This window comes from Durio zibethinus, chromosome 18 (genome assembly GCF_047325235.1).
Source record: "Durio zibethinus cultivar Kanyao isolate XHJ-2024 chromosome 18, ASM4732523v1, whole genome shotgun sequence".
Taxonomy (NCBI): domain Eukaryota; kingdom Viridiplantae; phylum Streptophyta; class Magnoliopsida; order Malvales; family Malvaceae; genus Durio; species Durio zibethinus.
In genome coordinates this window covers 6264797-6286977 of record NC_143179.1, presented here as the reverse complement: position 1 = coordinate 6286977, position 22181 = coordinate 6264797, and the positions used below count along the sequence as shown (strand labels likewise).

Here is a 22181-nt window from a genome sequence, read left to right as displayed (position 1 = left end):
TAATATAATATTTATTAATAATATATTATATTATTATTATATTAATATTAATATTAATATATTATTAACAAAAAATGGAACCTAAAAACTTTAACCACTTTCTCTGTTTTTATTTTCACATTTCTAAAACAAAAATATTTTATCCGAATATGTTTTCAAATTCAATAAATTAAAAATAAAGCGAACATAAAACAAAACAAAATTTTCAAAAACATAAAACATACTACAATACCAAACAACCCCTAAATATTTAATGTGATATTTAAATTTTGAAATATTAATACATACTTGAATTATGATATTTTAATTAATATGGTACTAACTCTTAATATAACTACATGATGACACATAATTAGGAGATAAAAAAATTAGTTTATAATCATAGTATTTAGTTCAATTTAGATCAATTTTTTTTTATCGATTCATATTAAGTTTAATTATTAAATATATATATATATAAATATTAGGTTCATGCAAATCTTAAAATTTCCTAATTCTATACATTATCTAAAAAATTCAAATTAAATCTAATCCTTATCACCTCTATAATAGACAAACAATCATCCAAATAACAAATTAGGTAATGGCAATAGGTACCTTTCCTCTAGGTTGTCTTTGAACACTTCTAAAATTTTAAAAATAAAATAATTTGAAGGAAAAACTTTTACTGGATACTTTAAAAATTTTACCATCAAAATTTGAAAAATAAAAAAAAATTAAAGAAAAATTTTCACTAGATACCTCGAAATTTTCTCATTGACACCTTTTTTATCTATAAAATTAATAAATTTGTCGATAGATTTTTATATGTATTATAAGTAAACACAAAAAAATTATTTTGGATTAGACACTAATAATAATTAATAGATTCATTATTTAAGTATTACATTATATATTTTTACAATTGTAGTATTACATTGAAAATTTTACTATAATTTAAGTAATATTTATAACATTAACTCTTAATATATTTATTTGAAAAACTATCTAAAGGTAAAGTTTTTAATTTCACAAAAAAATTAATAAATAATACATATTTTTTAAGATATATAAAAAATAAAAATTAATTATAAAAGATTTATTTATTATTTTTTTAATCCGTATTAAAATTGCAAAACTTCACAACAATGTATCAAATAATTGATGAGAGCAACTCTTGACACCTCTCCTTCTTAATACATCTCAAAAATTTTATTATAAAATTAACCTTTAATAAAATTACTCAAATATCCATTAATCAATTACATTTTTGTCTCCTTCCTAAAAATATTCATTCTTCCTAGTTCCTTCTCAGCTTCTTCCTTCATTATTTCTTCTTCTTTCTTCTTGTTCCTTTCTTCTTGTTCTGTTCTTTTCTTCTCATTCCCATAAACGTGCTTTTTCTTTTCATCTAAAAATCAATTTGTCATCAAAATTTGTAACAAGAATTTCAAAAAATTCATTTCCATAAGTTTTTAAAAGTTTTCTGAAACAGATGTCCAAAAAACTTTAAAAACTTCTAAAAATTCATTTAAAAATTTTTAAAAAGTTATGAATATCCATTTCCAAAAAACTTAAAATTTTGAAAGCTTTTAAAGTTTTTCGGATATTTGTTTTGAAAAAACTTTAAAAAGTTTCTAAATTTTATTTTCGAATTGCACTTAAATATTTCAACATAAAATTTTATGAAATTAAATACAAAATCAAATAAAAAAGTAAAATAAATAAATAATTTATCTATAATTTTATACTTTTTAACTTTAAATGAGTGAAATTTACTTTGAATCTGATTTGATTAGAATTTAAAACCAATTGGGTACATAAATAAAAGATGAAGCGTAAGAGAAATGGAGATGAAATATTTAAGTTTGTGGTAAATTTATATTTTAAATGTAAGGTGTATTAAACAAAAAATAAAAATATATTAAATAATTATTGAGGTGCAAATAGCCATTCTCATATTTTATCTATTTTTTCGATCAAATATTTCCAACGTATGTCCAAAGACTAACGGGAAGACACCGGACGACTTCAAAAAGGTGAAAACACCAAGCACATGCACGGAGATAAGATAGGACCACTTTTCGTAATTTAGAACTCTTTGAAAATGCAATGGTAAGGCACAAGCATTAATCATCATACTAACCAAATCTTTTAAATTATTGTAGCTATCTAATCATTTACTATTTTTTTTTATCCTATTACTATTTCATTCTTAATTGAGTTTCTAACCAAAAAATAATTAAAACTCTTTGATTCTATAAATACTCAAAAAATTAATTAAAAATCACATAATATTTTCTTTATTTTTGAATTGGAATCAAATTCTTATGATAACTTTACTAGTATCGATTATGAAATATAATTCCAATGTCATAATATTCATAAAATAAGAGAATTGATGCTTTATAGTCATCGTCATTCGTCTCTATAAAATTATATTGAATTAATAAAATCTTCTTCTTTATTCATTTTCATCTTTTCTATAAAAAAAAAAAAAATCAAAAGAAAGTTTCTTGTTTTATTTAGTAGGTTTAAAAAAAAAAAAAATTGTGGCCCAAAAAGGAATTTTGGTTGGGCCCAAAATTCCCCATATCAGCACCCATTAGTCTACCATTTACTATATAATAACAATAAAAACAAAAGTAGGGGTAGTAATATCAAACTGTATAAATAAAAAAATATAAAAAAAATGATTTAAAATTTTAATAAAATAAAAAAAATATATTTTATATTTTATATCAATACAAAAATTTTTAATACTTTAGGCGATATTAATACACAAATTATTTTATCTAAATAAAAGCAGGCAGAAATCCATGCGCGCGAGCCACCCTTTATAAATCCAACTCCCAATGTATCAAATCTGTCCCGACGAAACCAAAACCCAAAAGAAAGGTCTACCTATACTCTCTCTCTCTCTCAATCTCAATCTCAATTTCCTCTCACTCCAGGTACTTACTTAAATCTCAATTTTTTTAATCAATGTAATTTTCCACCATAATTCCACCGTTTCAACTCAGTTGCTTCGAATCAAAACCAAACTTTTTTCTTCCCAAAATTCTCTACTTTCCATTGACTTCAAGGATCGTTTTTTTTTTTTTTTCTTTTGAATTGAAGCATCTGATTTTTATGATCGATTCGTGATTGCTAAATTCTGGTAATTTATATTTGGCTAGGCTTCTTTTTTTAATCAATGACGGGGGAATTGCAGCTAGAGCCAGTAGGTGCAAGAAACCCTAGTGACTCTGATCCTCTGTTAGACAACCAGACCGATTCGTCTTCGCCGGCTAGTTCGAGTGAGATTAGGAGTGAAGATATTGAAAATGCTTCTACTCCTTGTTGTCGCATCTGCCTTGAGTGCGATGGCGAAGAAGGTAAATTTAAGGTTTTTAGCTTAAATTATGTCGAGTGATTGTGATTGTACTAAATCAAGGCATGAAACCAGTTTGTACAATTATTTTTTTTGGGACATGTAAACCTTGGCCTAATGCTTGTTTGGTTTTTATAGATGATGAACTGATATCTCCATGCATGTGCAAAGGAACCCAGCAGTTTGTTCACCGTGCTTGCCTTGATCATTGGCGTTCGGTAAAGGTAAATCAATCGTGTTTCTGTAACTGAATGTGAAGGGAAGGCTAAGTTCTCTACGTTTGTGTGAAAGTTATGTGTTAGCACTTGATAATTGATATAACGTGGGGCTCCCATTATAGGAAGGATTTGCTTTCTCCCATTGCACGACTTGCAAGTCTCAGTTTCACCTTCGAGTTGAATTGTTTGAGGACAACTCTTGGCGTAAAATAAAATTCAGACTTTTCGTAGCAAGAGATGTCTTTCTTGTGTTTTTGGCCGTACAAACTGTAAGTCTTCTTAATTTTGTACCAGTACATTCCACAGGCTTATAAGGTTACCACGTGCCTGTTAATTAACAACATCTTATTCTTCACATTCAACTGTTTTTATTGCTAATTTTGATATGTTTATGTGGTGATTACTTGTTGGGTTAAGGTGGCACCTACTGGCTGAAGACCCTGCAACTTTTTATTCCTTTGACTTTTATGTGGTGTTGATCATTCAAGAAGCCTCATTTTAGCACAAGTGTTCAGATAGTTTTGAAACATTTCTTTTCATTTCTGTTAAATCGATCTTTGGGACCATAATAAGTAGTATTTTTTGTTGCCTCAGCCCTGAAGTAATTATCTAGATGCAATATGGTCGTTATTCATTTGTAAGTAATCAAAAAGAAAAGTTAATGGTGAAAATTTTCATTTTACCATTTTTTTGAGAATTCTCTATTCAAAGCTCTATCTCTAATTTGATTTTGAGTGACATTTTGATCTTTTGTCTGTTATTCTGTACTATTGGTTAAAGTAGTGTGGCTATTGCATTTCCTTGTAATGTAAAAGAGAAGCAAAAAGTATCAAGCCTCTTTCTAAGCGGGGTTACTTTGCAATCCTTTTTCCCAATACCTTAATCTATCTATTTTTCATAATACCATACTTGGATCAGACTTCTTTCTACCAACACTTTGTAAAGGGAACTCTGTCAAAATACCTTAACCCCTCAAGTTTCATACTTTTGCCTTCCTATCGACCGTCCATAAAAGGAAAAGGAAAATAAAATCAACACAAGATAGGGCCTCGGAGGGTGAAAGAGGCCGATAATCTTTGAAAACCTTCTTTTATCCAAGTTATCAGTTATTCATAAGTCAGAAAGATTGAGAACTTGAACTCATCTGATTGATTCATCCTCATTAATTGCTTTGAGATTATCATCTTATAATGAATTTATCTGTTCTTCAGGTAATTGCTGCAATGGGAGGCTTTGCATATGTTATGGACAAAGATGGGGCTTTTCGGAAATCATTCAGTGATGGTTGGGATCGGATCCTGTCAAAACATCCTATACCATTTTATTATTGCATAGGTAAGCTTCCCTGATTTTCTGCATTTTTTTTTCTGTTGTATAAAAATATTTACTGTAGGAACCATATCCTGGTCAAATATTCCTTTGTGCATTGATAGTGCTGAATGCTTGATTTTTGTAGTATATGCAAATTTCAGTTGTAGTAACATGATAAACCCACCATGTTTTCTATGTTTTAATAGGGGTGCTTGCCTTCTTCGTGTTGCTTGGGTTTTTTGGGCTCATATTGCATTGCTCCTTCCTCAATAGCAATGACCCACGTATGGCTGGATGTCAGAATTGCTGTTATGGATGGGGCATCTTGGATTGCTTTCCCGCATCTATGGAAGCGTGCTTGGCACTGGTGGTGGTTTTTGTTGTTATCTTTGCCATTCTGGGGATAGCTTATGGTTTCCTTGCTGTCACAATGGCAATTCAGCGAATCTGGCAGAAACACTACCACATTCTTACTAAGAGGGAGCTTACTAAGGTAACATAGAGAGAACTAGTCTTATAATTGTAATTTTATTCCTATCATGACTGATTAAACTGATTAGATCTCACTTTGGTCTTTTGCAGGAGTACATAGTAGAGGACCTTCATGGTTCTTATACCCCACCAAAACTTGATCCGGAACATGAAGGACGCTTGAAAATGATGAAGCTATTGTAGTGATGGATTAAGAATGAAACATCAGACGTGTTCAATGTCTTTCAAATTATTCAGGATACAGAAGTTTAAAATTTGCGGCTACTTTGTCAATGGACCCGGGGGGAGAGTGCTGTCATTTGTCTCTAAAATCACCTATTTGATTTATAGGGAACAAGAATGCAACTTGTATATATAATACATTTGTTGATGATATAATGGAGGCTGAATCAAGCTGGACATCTCCATATTATTTCAAAGTCGTCTATTGCAATATTAGTTAAAATTCTTCTCCTTAAAAAGAAAAAGGACAAAAAAAAAAAAGGTGTGAACCACGGAAACAGTGGCTGTTGTGCCTCCAAATGAACAGATCAGTGGTTCCGTGGCATGTTCTGAATAACAACCGGTTCAGTTCAATATGCCTTATTAGGACCCGCTGTTCTGCAAATGCACCTGCTCTACTGAATTACCAGAAAACCATTTCCTTTTAATCAAATTTTTTTTTTCCATTTTAGCACAGCATTTTTTTTAAAATGTCTTTAATTAGCATTTAAATCCAACAAGTTAAGAGCTTCAAAAGCCTTTCCCCATTGTTAAAAACTGGCCAAATTTCGGTAATATCCAGGCACATTTTTTGTATTCTTTGGACCTTTCATCTATTCAAGTTCCTCTGTCTTTTTTTCTTCCTTTTTTTTTTTTAGCTCAAAATTGTTTAGAGACTACAAATAATAATCACTAATAACCTATTCATTCTGCAATGGACAATAAAAGGAGTCCATTCAAAGGGGGTTCTTCATGATTTCAAAGGAAGAAAATCATGCTATAAGCAAGACTAGGGTGCAATATTTTGTACTAGCCTCAGGTTTTCTTCCTCATATTTCTTTTTTACTATCTTCCCTGTTTCTTTAGGCTTTACATTTTCAAATACAATCATAATGCCTTTCGTTTCAGGATATTGGCACCAACTACCTATATGTTTTTCGCTTCTGCTCCTCCTGTTATTGCCTATGGGCTTTGGAGCCCAACTTAGCAAAGAAACAGGTTGGTCTTCCCGACATATTTCATTTCTTCCAAAATTTGGTCTTTTTGTATCTTTTAAGGCTATATATTTCCTCTCAGATGGAAACTTGAGCACCGTGGAAACTCTAACTTCAACTTCCATATGATGCATCATACACTCTATATTCGGAGGCCAATATCTGTTGATTTTAGGAGTTGATGAGCCAACGGTTATAATGTACTCTTATTTATACAGTTTTGCAGAAGGAAGGCATTCCTTTTGTTTATACAATCATATGTAATTCTGGTTGTCTTGGTTAATTTGTAAGTTTTTGTAAAAGTTTTTAGATTTGAACTGAACCATCTCTCATTTACTACACTTGCTTTATCGCAGTTCGCAGAGCATATTTTGACTTGGAAATCATTGGCTAAATGCAGCAGTTCACTCGTTCCTCCTAGTTAGGAACTGAAATTGCTTAATTGATTCAATAGGAACTATACAGCCAATATTCATTTTTAGAACAAACCCTTAGTAGGCTATAGCTGGTGTGGTATGTTTAACTTAAGTAATGATTAATGTATCAGCTGGAGCAGGGACAAAATCATTCAGTGGATGAAAACAGTGAAGTAGAACTGTACGGGAAGAGATAGTTGATGAGCTGACCACTAGCAGAGGAGAATTGAAGCTTAGATCAAGAAGCTTCACCGATGACAAGCATGGTCGAGTAAAGATTTCCTTGAAAATTTTACCAATCTTTCTTACTATGGATGTACTATATTAAGCTTGGAGAGCTATTGTGCTGATATTGCAGGTTCATTCGAAAGAGGTTGACCGTGAAAGTGGGATGTATCATTAAGTCGTTAATCTTGAAGTTAATAAAACGGAAACTATGTAGCTATTTATTAGCCTATGCTCTAAGAAAACCCATTACATTGGGTGCTTCGGCAGTTAGTTTCTTGTTGTATTTGACCATCACTAACAAAAACAAGATGGTCACCATCTCTAATCACCTCAATATCATCAATTTTAGCTCCTTCTTTGGTCACCACTTTAGCAGCAGAGATCCCAAATTTCTTAGCACCAATGTGAAGTAACTCCTGAAAGCTCCCTGGAAGGAGAACAAGCTTTCCTGTGGTTTCTCCTTTTTCGGGGCAACTAATTACCACTCTAGCAGAGTTAACAACAGAATCTTTGACACCCTTGGGTTGATGAATTGAAAGTAGTATATCTTTCTTCACATGGTGTGCAGCTGACATTATCCCAAATAGCGAGTTGTGGAAGTTACTAGTTGTGCGTCTTGGACGGGATTGGCTCCAGGATCCATCTGTACCATCCGGGACTGCAGGACGGATAACTGGCTCACTTGTAAACCTCCCAAGGTAGCGTGTCTCCTGCTTCTCCGGAATAGACATGATAGATTGAATTTTCATCTCTTTACTTGATTCAAATATCATCTTTATTTCTTCGTGTCCTTGTTGCTCAGCTAGATCCCATGGGGTCCAACCATGGACATCAGGCTTGTCAATGTCAGCGCCTTGATCCAAAAGGAAGTTGACTATTTCAATGTTGCCTTCGCAAACTGCAATATGAAGAGCAGTGTAACCATTGTGCCTAGAACGTGTGACATCGCCCCCATAACTTACAATTTTCATGAGCAAGTTTAATTTATTCTGCTCAGCAGCAGTGCAGGCATAGTGACCTACATCTCCAGCATTGATGTTTGCCCCGTTTTCTTTTAGCAGTTTGGCCACTTTATCATGACCAGCTAACATTGCCACCCACAGAGGTACAATTCCATCTGAGTCTGCATAATATAAAGTAAATTAATTAGTTGAATTGTAAATTATTTCTCCAAGCTTTCCTGCTGTGGGATTATAAAAAGAACGGTCGATGAGGTTCTTAAAGTTTTGAACCAAATAAATGAAAGTATTTTGTCTCATCCAATGATAAGTGCAAAATTATATGAAATATGGAACATAAATGCACACATCCATAAACTCATAAGCATGGACTTGTTGTAAAACAGGTCAACAAATATATATTAACATGATTTTGACTTCATATTAAGAAAATAATTGACTAAAGAATTGAGGATGATATCAAAGAGTTGCAGGCCAATATTGAAACCGGAAGAGCAAACAGGGTAGAAGAAAAAGTATCTCTAGCAGACAATATAAAGAAAAGTAAAACTTTTGTTCAGTCTTTCATCTGTGAATTTAAAGAGTGAAAAGGTTATTACATAAACAAGGGAATCATACAAAATCCAGAAAAATCAAGTGCTTAAAAAACATTAGACTTATAGAATACTAGAGCTTCAAAATAGAAGAGCATTACATACATACATACATACATTTGCATATATAAATTGACAAATAATTGGTGTGCATGTAATGATTTCACAGAAGGGAGTCAAAATGGTTTAAAGCATGAATAAAAATATGTGGTCAAACATTTTATAAATACATCACTTTTCTTGATAGCTAATGTGGAAATTTTAAGAAATACTTGAAAGGTAACTTAAAGGTTCTAATTTCCCTATATGATAATATTTGATCATTTAGATCCAAAGAAAGAATTGTCCATTCATTTTTATGTGTTGAACTATGCATGGGGAGGGACTCAGGTATTTAAGATATCTCAGATACAATATATGATATATGATATCAATAGCACCTGTAGGACTAATGAACCAAAAACTGCTAGAATTGCGTGAAGGAAAAAAATCAAGATCAACCGTTTTAAACAAAAAGGCCTGGAGAATACCTTTACAGTTAGGATCTGCACCATAATCCAGTAAGAGAAGAATGCAGTTCTCACTTCCTTTTGATGCGGCTATATGCTAATTTTATACATAACAAAAACATAAAAAAGTTAAAGATTAGCACCACCTTCCTAAGAACTCGGGGTCCTGACCAAATCAAAAGGTAAAGAACTTCACAAACCAGGGCTGTTCTTCCATTGTTGTCTGACTCATTAGGATCAAGCCCCCGTTTCAATAGCTGATGCAACAAGAAGTCATCTTCCCTGAGTGTGGCAAAGCAAAGATTGAGAGGTAGGTCCATTCTCCCTTGAGCTAGCATGTTCTCTGTCTCCATTAAAACTCCTTCCATGATAGTGTCATTCATGTCTTTCAAATGCTGTCCCAAGAAAGAATTCCAAGCATAGGTAAAAATTTATTCCCACAATTTTGGGGGATTTTCTTCTGCCTATCATAATTGTCTATCTATAAATATATAATGCAAACATCTTTTGATAATTTACTGCATAGACTGCAATAAACAAGGATTTTGATCGATTATATTAGTCACTAGGTTATATCATTAAGTAAAGCATGTATACCTGAAGGAGATTATTCATGATTATGGTCCCATCTCCAACATTGGCCTGAATAATATTGAGGAATGTAGTACGGTTTAGCCGTAGTAGTTGGCACAAGCGTTTTGTACGTACTGTAAAGAGCTGTGGCCTATAGCAAAGTACTCCTATCTCACCACAGAGATCACCTGTTTTTGCCTCTCCAACAACCTGATACCAGGTGAAATTTAATTCAGTTAGCATCCATTTATGATTATTGACTGATAAGGCTACTGTTTTCTTGGTGTAACTTACCTGTTCAACTCCATTTTTGAGAACCAATAAATCCTGAGAAATACAAAACATAAGGAACTATTTTAAAGAAAAAGCTTAAATTAAATCACATAACAGACAACAGCAATCAACGGCAAGTAACTTACAGGATCTTGATAGTAAAATTTGACATGAATCATTCATTGTACAACCAGAAGTTTGAACAAGAAAGTGTTTTTACCACAGCGCCACTGACAAGGATGTAGAAATCTGTAGGTGCTTCATTCTGCAGGATGACGTCTTCTTTTGGAGGAAAATATTCAGCTTTCATCTCTGAGACCTTAGACATTTATGCACAAAGATATATAAAGATTCCACATAACTAAAGAATAGAATTTAGAACAAAAGTATAGAATGTTTCCAGTGGATTACCAGCTGAAAAAGCAAGTCATTAGAAACCCCACGAAACAAGTACACCTTATCCATAAGAGAGTAGAAAAGATAATGTGAAATGCTTGATCGGATGGCTTTAGGAAGGGAATCAAGAATCTCTTGCTGCTGCAGCCCCTCTGAATCTGTCCTGAACTTCAGGCATAAATGTGCAAGCATCTGATCTTGTAGGCCAGGAGGCAATTGGTTTCTTTGAGCAAAACTTGAAGCAGCTTGAATGGTATCCCTCTAAGAGTCAAAAACACAAACAAGGAAAGATTATCAAAGATGAATATCCTCCCTACCCCATACCCGAAAATAATGTCAAAGCTAGTTGATTAGCCTGATAAATAAGAATTCACTCACAAATCTTCTAGTTCGGCTGGTTCCATGGACAACCAAGTTTGTCATGTTGCCAATCAAATATGCTGTCAATCCGAGGTTGAAGAGCATGTAGAAAATGTCAAATATCATCTCCCTAGTATTCACAGGATGCAGATCCCCATAGCCAACAGTAGTCAGTGTAGTGATAGACCAGTACATTGATGTCACATATCGAATCGACAAGCTCTGTTCAAGAAAATTGTCTCCCAGGGATGCTCCAATCCATGTTCTTCCAAGATCATGATATTGTGCTGCAATAAGATAATAGAAGCATCCGGCACAATGAACAGCAAAAATTGTAACCTACAAAAACCATCCAGTTTCATGAATGCTGCAGTACTAGGAAAAAAAATTCAGGTAAATTGTCACATCTCTTTTTTTGTTATACTCACACAAATAAGTTTTGCACATCGAACCCAAAAGTAGTTGTAGTTCTTGTCTTTCTCCAATCTGTTGAAAGCAAACAATAGGCAATAAACAAATTTCAACAATTATCTAAGTTAGAAAGTTAGCTGATGAACGAAAAAACTCATGTACCTCGAAAACAAGGCACTAACTCTGCGGAGACGCCAAAGGCGGAGCATGTTGAATAAGCCATATGAGCGGATTGGCTTAGGGAAGATCTTCTGAGCAAGTTCGGATGGTATCGTTGATATAATGTCAAAAGCCAACCAGGAACTGCCATACTTCCAAGCGATCTTCTTCGGATCATCAATGAGTAGATAGGTAGTTTTATCAAGGTATGCAATAAAGAAGGTGAGAACAATATCCAGGGCGAAGAATCCATTAACAACATTGTCAGTAATGGAAAGTGGTGACTCCGGTTTTTTAAGGAATCCAAACTCAAATGGTGATACCCAAGCAGTATAGAGGACCAGAATAACCAGAAAAGTCTCCCATACCCTGCAAGAATCAATTTACTTGTATAAATTCAGTCAATATTTATTCCTTCTGTGAACTTAGAATCACATAAAACCTTTCAAATCCACTCAAGTTCTCTCCATCATGGGCATCAACCAATTAAAAACAACTCAAACTGCAAGTAATGGATGAGATTGGAACTAACTGAAAAAAAAAAACTCACCCCAGAAGTAAAAGAACTACAGTTTCTAAAGAGTTCAACACGTCAAGCCCCTCAAATTTGATATTAAAATCATATTTTGGAAAAAAAAAAAAAGAAAATTTCTTAAAACCGGCAACTGAAGGAAGAGGTAGTAAAGGCAAAAATATATACTACAAAAACTTAAAAGTAAGTTTCCACAGGAGTCAACCCTCAGATTCTCAGGCCTGCAACCAAGAACTGCTTTAGTAATTAGTATGAGTTAAGACAATTCGACAAACACTTTCTAACAAGAATCAAAAACAAAAAGACACCACTCGATACATACTTTTTGAATACTATAAATCCATCATTCTAAAACACATGCAAAGAACAAACAACACTTTTAAGCAGAAATAATTGTTTTAATATTGCTTTATAATGATAAAGCTATTCATCACAGAATCAAACTGAAGATCTTAAAATAAAGGGTAATAATAAAATACAGAACAAATTAACAGAACAAAGTAGTGAAAGTAATACCAGTAATATTTTCAATCATTTAACCAAAACACCTGAAAATATTCTGATTTCAGACTAATCTTTTTCCATAAACCCCAACAAGTATAACAAAAGCTAATATAAATAACAAAAAAATAATAAGAATATAATGATAAAAAAAAAAAAAAAGAAATGGCAACAAGAACACAGAAACAAAAGGTCAAATGCCAAAAGGAAATAAAAATAGAGAAAAATGACTATCGGAAAGGAACAAACTATTGCAATCTCAAAGAATGCCATTAATGTGAACAAACTTAGTCATATGGAATATTGTAAACAGAAAACTATTTTTGCTTTTCTCGGCAAAGAAAAACTGCTAACAGAAGTAAATAACGAGTTAACAGTAAAGAATGCAAAAAAGGACAATTTTTTACTGTCTTTTCTAAAACACGGCTGACGAGATTCAATGCCGGATTTTCCCAATACCCTCCTGGTTGAAAAGAAAGGAATCTAGCATACACATTGATGACCATGATCCCCCAATAATAGACACTTAAGTCAGCATTAAAAAAAAAAAAACAAGAAAAAAAAGTGATGACCATGGTCCCGTAATAATAGACATTAAGTCAGCATTAAGAAACAAAAAAGAAGAAACCAGAGTTCGAAAACAAGACAAGAAAAACAACCCTTTGTTTTATTCACCTGTAACGACGATCATAAGGAGAAACAATGAATCTCCTGAGCTTGACTCTACGGTTACTTCTGGCTCCAAGCGAAGGAAGTATCCCAGTCGATAGACTGTAATGGCTACTCTCTCTTGATAGATGCTCTATCTCTTCTTGCTCACACACTGACACGCGAAACATTCTTCAAAGCCCCAATCTCTTTCTAGCTCGCTCTTCTCGCCTTTCCTTTTTTTTTTTTTTTTTTTGTGTGGATTCTTTCTCTTACACGGAACCCATTGCTGTTCTTACTCGTTTCGAATGTTTGTCTTACTACACGGTGAATTTCTGCCCTACAAGTCTTTCAGAACATCCGATGAAAACTTTTTTGGACAATTTTGCCCCTATTTAATGGAACCCTTTGTCATTTTTCTCATTTTAGGCTCATTTTTCCGTCTCAGGCCACATTTAATACAGTAAAATTAATGTTGATAAAATAAAAAAAATGATAATAATTATTGTAATTGTAATTTAAAAAATTATTATAACCGTAATTAAAAAATTTTAATAAAAAATTTATATTAAATAAATGTCATTAAAATTTATTTTTAGATTTAATTGATAATATAATAAATTCAATTACATTTCATGAAAAATGCAATAAAATTCAAGTCTTAATCTATACCAAATTCTCCGTTTCAATGCTCCTTTGTGATCGTACCTTTAAAACCATCGATTAAATTGGGCACCACCTCCTCTCAAGATTTTTTCGTCGTTTTATTAATTTTTTTACATACATTATAATCAATTACATAAAATTAGGAGTACAATTTTTTATAATATAATACATATATTAAGAATAAAAATAAAAAATAAAAGAGAACAAATTCAATATTGAAAAATTAAATATTAAAATTTTAATTTTAAAATTGTAAGTGTTAGTTTATTATGTAAATATTGTTTAGTATGTCACTGAAATTATATGTTTAAAATTTTTTTTATAAAAATATAAGTTTATAATTTTAATAAACAAAAGTTATAAGAAAATTTTTACATACATAAAAAATGTATAATTAATTTAGTTAAATAATAATATTTAATTAAAATTAATTTAATACATAAATTACTTAATATTAAATAAAAAAATTAATAAATATTGTAAAACTTAACAACCAATTAGAATTAGGCCTATCCGTTTTGGAAAAGGGGGACGAGGGAAACTTCCTTTCAAAAGTTAAAACCGAGAAGTTTTCTAGATATTTTTATGAGAATAGCCAATAAAAAAGGATCACGTAATCAATTTATTAAATGAAACAAAAATGTTTTAATTGATGCTTTAATGAGAAAATGAGAAGAAATTATCTCATTTATGATGTCATAATAATTTTGAGTCTTTAATACTTGTATTTTGTAATTTCAAATTAATGATTCATCATTAAAATTTTGTGATATGTCTATTAATTGAATATGATGGACATGTTGTGTTGAGAATTATTTAATTATTATTATTATTATTTATATACACCCAATACCAGAAAAAAAATATATATATAACGAAAAATTTTTAATTATGCAAATTAATTAATTAATTATACAAATACATTTAATTACATGAAAGCCCCTACAAGTCTTTCCTATTTATCCCATCATCTCTAAGGAGAGTGAGATCAATCTCAATTTTAATGAATCAATCAAATTTCTAATTATGCAAATTAATTAATTATACAAATACATTTAATTACATGAAAGCCCCTACAAATCTTTCTCATTTATGCACGTTGACTTTTGCCCGCCTTCAGCATTGACTAATGCTTTCAATTTCTAAAGCTGCGAGACGCTTGGTTTGAATTTGCCTTGGTTTAGGATGGAGTTTTCACGTGTAAATAGGGCCTTTTTCAGGATAAATAAGGCTAAAATCATTAAAAATTTTCCTAAATTTTAATATTTTATTTAAATAAAATTTTATATTTTTATTATATTCAAATAAAATTTTGATCTTTAATTTACATCTTAATAAATTTCTATCTTTTAATTTTATTCAAATAAACTCTTAATTTTTATTTTTTATATAAATAAATCCCTAATATAAATCAATTTTTTTATTAAAATAAATATTTATTTAGATGCAAATCTTAAAAAAAAAAAAAAAAAAACTTATTTGAGTATAATAAAAATATAAAAATTAATTTTAAAAAATAAATATTTTAAGAGCTTTTTAATATGTTAGCCAATAAATAAATATTAGATCAACAATACAACGTTGTGGAAGATGGATTAATTCATAAGAGAAAAGATTATATATGAAACTATTATTCACATAATTATGTAACTTTTTAAAAAATTAATCATTTATTACACAATATCTATTTCAATTAAATGATAGACATTTATTTCAAGAGATTCCTTAATAATTTTAGTCATAAATTATTAATTTTTTTTAAAAATAGAATTAAATTACATGATTTAAATGAGAAATATATACTAACATAGAGTAATCGTTTTATATAATATTTTCTCGATTGATAATGAAGTCATTCAAATACCTCCACTCCATTTTAGAATTGAGAAAATCCATTAATTCTTTGGAGTCTTTGTTCAATTAATAATCTTAAATTGTATACTAAAATATATGTATGTGTTCACGTGAAGCATACCATACTCCATTAAGCATGAATATACGTGAAATAGATGGCAAAGTTGAAAGGAACCAACCACAAAATGTGAAAGAAAGGATCGAATCACGTGATTACGTGAAAGTAAAAAAAAAAAAAAATTAAAAGATAATGATGATTATTTATTGTGGTTTATTATATTATAGTCTAATTAAAAAATATATATTTTTACTAAAAAGGTAGCAATATGTAATAAAAAAGAAATTATAAATGTCGTGATTTAAATTTCATGTATAGTTGTTAGATGTTAATTCATAAGGATGATTTATGAATAAATTAATCAATTAAGTTTCGAAATTTAATCGAAAACATCTTTAATTAAGCCAAAAGGATCGCCAAAGAAATGATCAAATTCAAGCACACCTTTCTTTGTTTCCCTGGTCTTAACATTTCTAACCATTGAAAGTGTAAGGTAAATATTAAAGAATTAGCAGTCAGTGGGCAAATAGAGACGGCAATATGAGCATGCCACCTTGGGAGGATTTTCCTGGTTGTCTTTCTAAGTTTGAAAAGAAAGGTAGCACCTCCAAATTATTTAATGTGGAGTAATGATTTTTCATCTTGTCGTCTCCAAATTTTGAAAGCAATGCTGCCTTTCTCCAATAAAATGATCCGCTTCTGCCCACTCTTTTTGAATGTAAGAAAAAAAAAAAAAATCTGGGTTCAAATATTTCAACTTCAACCGCTGTAGAATTTCGTTTTCAAGTGTAAACCTTTATTGAAAATAAACTAAAAGTAGTAGTCCTTCCATGATCACATGAATAGTGTCAGATTTTGACTTTACACAAAATTTAAGAAAATTTAAATTCAATTTTAATATTTTATTAATTATAAAATATTCTTACATGAATTAACCTTACTTTAAAAATAGAGGAAAAAATTTTAATTATAATAATTAAGGATAATCATTTGATTTTTCAAATTAAATATTATTTGAAACAATTAAAGTTGTGCAAATTGAAATTAAAATTTAATTCAATTGATTTATATAATTATCTTTAAAATGTAACATTTGGTAGGTCTGAAATTTAAATCTTTACATTTGTAATATTTTTTCATATTTTCAATCTATGACCTCTTTATATATATATATATATATATAAAGTTATATAAGCATGACAATATTTACGGTATGAAGAAGTACCAAACAATAAATTTGGCAGGCTCTTTTCAAGTATTCACGAGAAAAGAGGAAGTAAAGTTCATATTGTTGAATGTCATGTACTCATGCTATAATTTGAGCTATGTGAAAGCAGGTATTCTCACCTTGTTTTAAATCAAATTCTTCTTTATGATTAAACAACCTGATATCGAATAGTATGTGTATTCTGTGCATGGGATGGTTATTCGTTGGTTCCTAGCTAGCCTAGTATTAATCATACAAACAATTGGTTTTTTAGGTTTGATATTGAGTTACATAATAAAAAAAATAAAAAAAAAAAAAACCTGTTTTTGAATCTCATAAATTTCATGTCACTCATCTCATGACTTGAATTTAGAACTTTCAAAATAGATCAGTAATAAGCTTTAATCCGTTGGATGTTCCTTAAATGACATTTACCATGCACGCACAAAAATGTTTGTAAGATGCATGGTCTGAATAGGGAGAAAAATGAACTTTAAGACAGCATTTTTTTTTTATTTTTACAATTTTCTTCTTCTGGATGGCAACTAAATGACAAATCAAATGCACGGATTTTCAAAAAGAAGCGCAAAGTTTACAGGTTAGTTCAACTAGTAAAGAGAATCTCTTATTTTTTTTATGAATGGGATTCGATTTTTGTGTAAATAATTTGTGAGTAAAATCATGTAATTAAATCATGAAAATCAATAAAATTTACATAATTTCATTTCATCATCCTAAATAAGCATATGTAATTAAGTCCAAATGTTGCAGTCAAATAATAAAAGGAAATTGCTTGTAAGTTGTAATTTTTAGGTTGCATTTGGTGCTTTTTCATGTCATGGTTCTAATGAAATGTAATTGTTGAAAATGTGATTACTAGGAATTAAATTGCTGACAAAATAATATTTATAATGTTTGATATACATAAGAAAGTATTTGATTAGAATTCTAGAAAAAAATATTGTATTGGCACGTTTAGTGAACCAAACACTTTCATGAGAATGTGGTGATGATTTTTAAAGTTACTTTTATCAATTAAAAATGCAAATTATACATATATTTTTTTTCTAAATGATCTATCTTTATCCTATCTGTTGCAGAAAAAAATTTAATAAAATATTTTAGGTGAAATTTATGAAATTTATTATTAAAAATGATTAAATAAAAATTAAAATCAATAAATTAAAAAGTCTCGTTATATAGATTAATTTTATAAAATTTTAAAAAAATTTAATAAATATATATATTTAATAGATATTTCTAATAAAAATATTGATAAAATTTTTACTATTAAATAAATATCAATTAAAATTAAATTATAAATAATATTTATAATAATCTTTTTTATATATTATTGATTTTCACATTAAATTTTATTAACTTATCTATTTTAATTTTTTACTCAAATTTTTATTAAATTATTTTTAAAAAAATTCACATACATCATTTAAAGAATTTTACATAAATTTTGTCCTCAGTTACAAGGCTTTAAAATGCGGAGTTAGCTCCGAGGAGAGAGCCGGAATGGGTTGTCCGCTGCTTTTTCAAATGATATTGCGTTCCTTTAAGTTCAAAAAAAAAAAAAAAATTGTAATTGCAATTTTTTTTTTCCTTTTGGTGAAAATTTTTCACATTTCAATTTGTCCATACAACAAACACTGGCCCTTTCCGACGGCAGAGATCTAACGCCAAACTCTGTGACTTCAGAATATTAACAGTTGTGAAGATTCCCACTTGGCCCGCCGCCTTTCAGTTGTCAAATAATAGTAATTTTATAATTTAAAACACAACGATAAGGATATAATATAAGAAAAATAAAAATAATATGATTTAAAATTAAAATATTATATATGAATTTAATAAAAAAAATTTATATTTTTTATTAATAAAAATTATATATATAATACAATATAATTATATAAATTATTAATATTTTATATAATATAAATATTTTCAATACTAAATACTCATAGTTAATGGTGTAAACCTAAAAGGAATCTTTATATTAATTATTAAAAAAAGGAGTTGGTTTATAATTTAATGGGGGTAGGAAATAAGGTCTTTTGTCCTACTATCAAAGTCAAACTAACATTAAAAAAGCTTTTGAAATTCGAAATCCCAAAGTGCATGCAAAATATCTATAAGAGATTGGATTTGATCGTTTGTATTATTATATCATATAAAAAATTATATTTATATTATATTTTATATAAAAATTATATATAATAATTTATATCAATATAAAAATATAAAATATATTTTTTAATTTTTTTAAAAATTATTTTTCATATTATTTTTATATTATATCACTATTTTATATTTTAAATTATCAAGATGCAAGACCACAATGTAACTTTCCAACAACCACCACTACCATTGACAGAAAATTTTCAAAAAACTATCTATCATCCTTTGATCTTCTTCTTCAACCTGGAGCCATCAAGGGGCGTGTATAAAAAATATCTTTTAAAAAATATAGCAATACCAAATATAAAAATTTGTTTGTTTTCTATCATTTAAAATCTGAAATATGTGAAGACATTTTATCGTACCACATCATGGGATTTCAAATTAAAGATTTTATATACTTGAAAAATGACATTACTTAATCGAGAGAAAAATGTAAAATCATGGTTCAGAAAGTATCTATTTCAACTACCAGTATGCTGAAATCATGCTTCAGAAATGTAAAATCACTTTCACATCATCATAGACGTACGTATATTTACATTATTTTAGTTAACAACTTTTTCAATTGACGAATATGAGAAACTTAAAAGCGTGAATTCAAGCAATTTGTCAATTGACAATCAATCAATCAAGTTTTAGTCATTGAATATTAGATTGTTTCACCGATCTTTTATGGGATTATCGTTTTTGGTTACCTAAGTAACGTTGGATCAACCTCTTCTTTATTTTGGGAAAAAATTGTGAATATGCAAATGAATATACATATATTATACTATTATTAATTACATATATCTATAATCTATATATATATGCATAAATATAGACTCATATATATATGAACATATTTTTCATACCATAAAGTAATTTCTCTCAAGATTAAACATGAATCTAGGCCTCAACATGAGTCAATTTCTTTATGATCATCAGACAAAGTGAATCAATTGATCATCATTTGGGAAAAAAGAATAGTACTAGTTGTGAATTTGATAATAACTATTTTTTGCGCCTGTTTAACCTTTGTGGTGGTTGGGCGACGGAGACGGTGAAGAGATATATTGCCTTTTAGTTAAAAAAAAAAAAAAAAAACCATTACACTTGCTTAAAATTTTTTAAAATTTTGTAATCAAGCTTTAAAAAATTTTAATTGAGTCAGATTTTATTTTATTCCTTAAATTAAAAAAAAAAAAGCATTTCATGGTTTTATGATTTTTTTTTTATAATCATTTTTTATACTTAAACTGTGTAAAAAAAAGAAAAAGAAACCACTATTGGAGTTTTAATGATTATTCTACTAAACAAAGATTTCATTATTGGACCCACTTTCTAGTTTTGGATAAGGCCTGAGAAATTAACAACCTCGGACAAGCGTGTCTTGTTTAAAGGGTCCAAATGTGTTGGTCTGGCATGCGGCTTTCGTTCGATTTCAGTCGACAACTAACCTACCTCTTGAAAATATTTGGTACAATCGATATGGTTCTTGCTAATCACTCCAAGTTGCCATGTGCATATTATATTAAATGAAATTTGACTAAACAAGACATAATCAATCTCAAAGTCAAATCTCTCTTTGAGAGAACATTCCCCTCCTTTTATTTGTTGATGGGAGGGAATGTTTCTTTTTCGTTTTTTAATTTAAGATAAATTCTAACACGTAAAAATAAATAAAAATTTATTTATTTATTTAATAATAAATATTTAACGAATTATATTCAAATCATCATTTTCAAAATAAATATATATATGCTTAAATGAAAGTCAAACATTTTCATCTTTTAACATATATGGACTTCCTTCAATCTTATAATTGATTAAAATTTGATTACTTAAATTTGATCTAACTGTTATTGGCCGAAAAACTTTGATCTAACGGTTAAGTATTAGAAGAGCAACTCTAAGATTCATTTATCTTTTCCTCTCTTGATGTATAAAAATTAATGAATTAAAATTTCAAAAACCAAAGCATTCCCCTTATGCTCTTAAATTTCAATTTCCATCAATTATTTCACAAACTTCAAAAATAAAAATTATAATTTTGAAATTGAGTGACGCACCCTCTCACGTTTCATGTAGATTTGAGTTTTGGTGGTGGAGCTACTCGAGTTTGTTGATGGGCTTAGATTCCTACCCATTAGACTTTTATGGACATTAACATGTTAAATTAAAAAAAAAAATTTATTATTTTATATAATTTTTTTTTATATTTTTATTATACTTAAATAAGTTTTTCATCTTTAATTTACATCCAAATAAGTTTTAAAAATTTAATTTGTATTCAAATAATATCTTAACTTTTATTTTATAACTAAATAAGGCATGAACATAAATTAATATTTTGTATGAAATAAAAATTTAAAAGCTATTTAAGAAAAGTGATAAGAATTTTTTAATATTTTAACCTTACTAATACACCAATTCTTGCCAATTGTCATCCCTCATCAACCTCAAACACTTATCTTTAGTCTTTTGGAGGTATCTAAGATTATAAAGTCTTTGACTCCTGTCATTGACCATTGCTTTGCCTCTAACCTCTAGTTAAGTTACAGTGTCCTGATATGGAACTTTGGGGTGCAGAAAGATTTTTTCTCTCTTTTTTTCATGAGCACATTGAGATGATAGAGAATTAAAACCAAGGCCTTGATGATTAGTGCCTTAGAATATTAAACATGGGTGTCCAATGTTTTATGGTAATCTTAAAATGGAAGACTCAACACCTTCGGCCCAAGATTGTTGGCCATGGAAAAGAAAGCCCTCCTTCTTGGGTTTCCCTATAAAGGTTAAAGCCCAGCCTAGTATACAAATTTAGATGATAGACGATTTTTTTTTCTTGAGTATTGTCTAGCCCAAAGGTTTTTGACACTATTCCATATATATTTTACATAAGAGGTGGAAGTTTGAAGAAAAAAAAAAAATAAAAATTACGGGTATTAAAATTCAAATATCAAATTTGTTTAATGTTATTTTTTTAAAAATAATTAAATAAATCAATTGAATTAAATTCTGAAATTATATACTTTTGCAATGTACATGTTGGCCAATTTTTAAATTTTCTTGGTTCATCATCTAATATTTATCCAGTAGC

General features: G+C 29.4%; 2 protein-coding genes across 3 annotated transcripts; one reads left to right on the top strand and one right to left on the bottom strand.

Moving 5' to 3' along the window:
• The first annotated feature begins 2800 nt into the window (after window positions 1–2800).
• LOC111299065 (uncharacterized) lies at window positions 2801–5792 on the top strand. 2 transcript variants are annotated; one of them, XM_022893999.2, is made up of 7 exons: window positions 2801–2933; window positions 3159–3356; window positions 3491–3576; window positions 3693–3839; window positions 4782–4905; window positions 5088–5374; window positions 5464–5792. In XM_022893999.2, exons 2-7 carry the CDS (start codon window positions 3176–3178, stop codon window positions 5554–5556), a joined length of 918 nt encoding a protein of 305 aa, XP_022749734.1. In that variant the 5' UTR covers window positions 2801–2933; window positions 3159–3175; the 3' UTR covers window positions 5557–5792. The 2 variants fall into 2 exon arrangements, with proteins under 2 accessions (XP_022749734.1, XP_089603226.1); XM_089747100.1 differs by having other exon boundaries at window positions 2818–2933; window positions 3194–3356.
• Window positions 5793–7310: 1518 nt separating this feature from the next.
• LOC111299066 (potassium channel AKT1-like) lies at window positions 7311–13451 on the bottom strand. Its single transcript, XM_022894000.2, has 11 exons — window positions 13155–13451; window positions 11450–11815; window positions 11305–11362; window positions 10895–11215; window positions 10532–10777; window positions 10341–10439; window positions 10142–10174; window positions 9872–10057; window positions 9475–9669; window positions 9296–9371; window positions 7311–8336 (listed from the first exon to the last, which is right to left on the bottom strand). Exons 1-11 carry the CDS (start codon window positions 13316–13318, stop codon window positions 7447–7449), a joined length of 2634 nt encoding a protein of 877 aa, XP_022749735.2. The 5' UTR covers window positions 13319–13451; the 3' UTR covers window positions 7311–7446.
• Between the last annotated feature and the right edge of the window lie 8730 nt (window positions 13452–22181).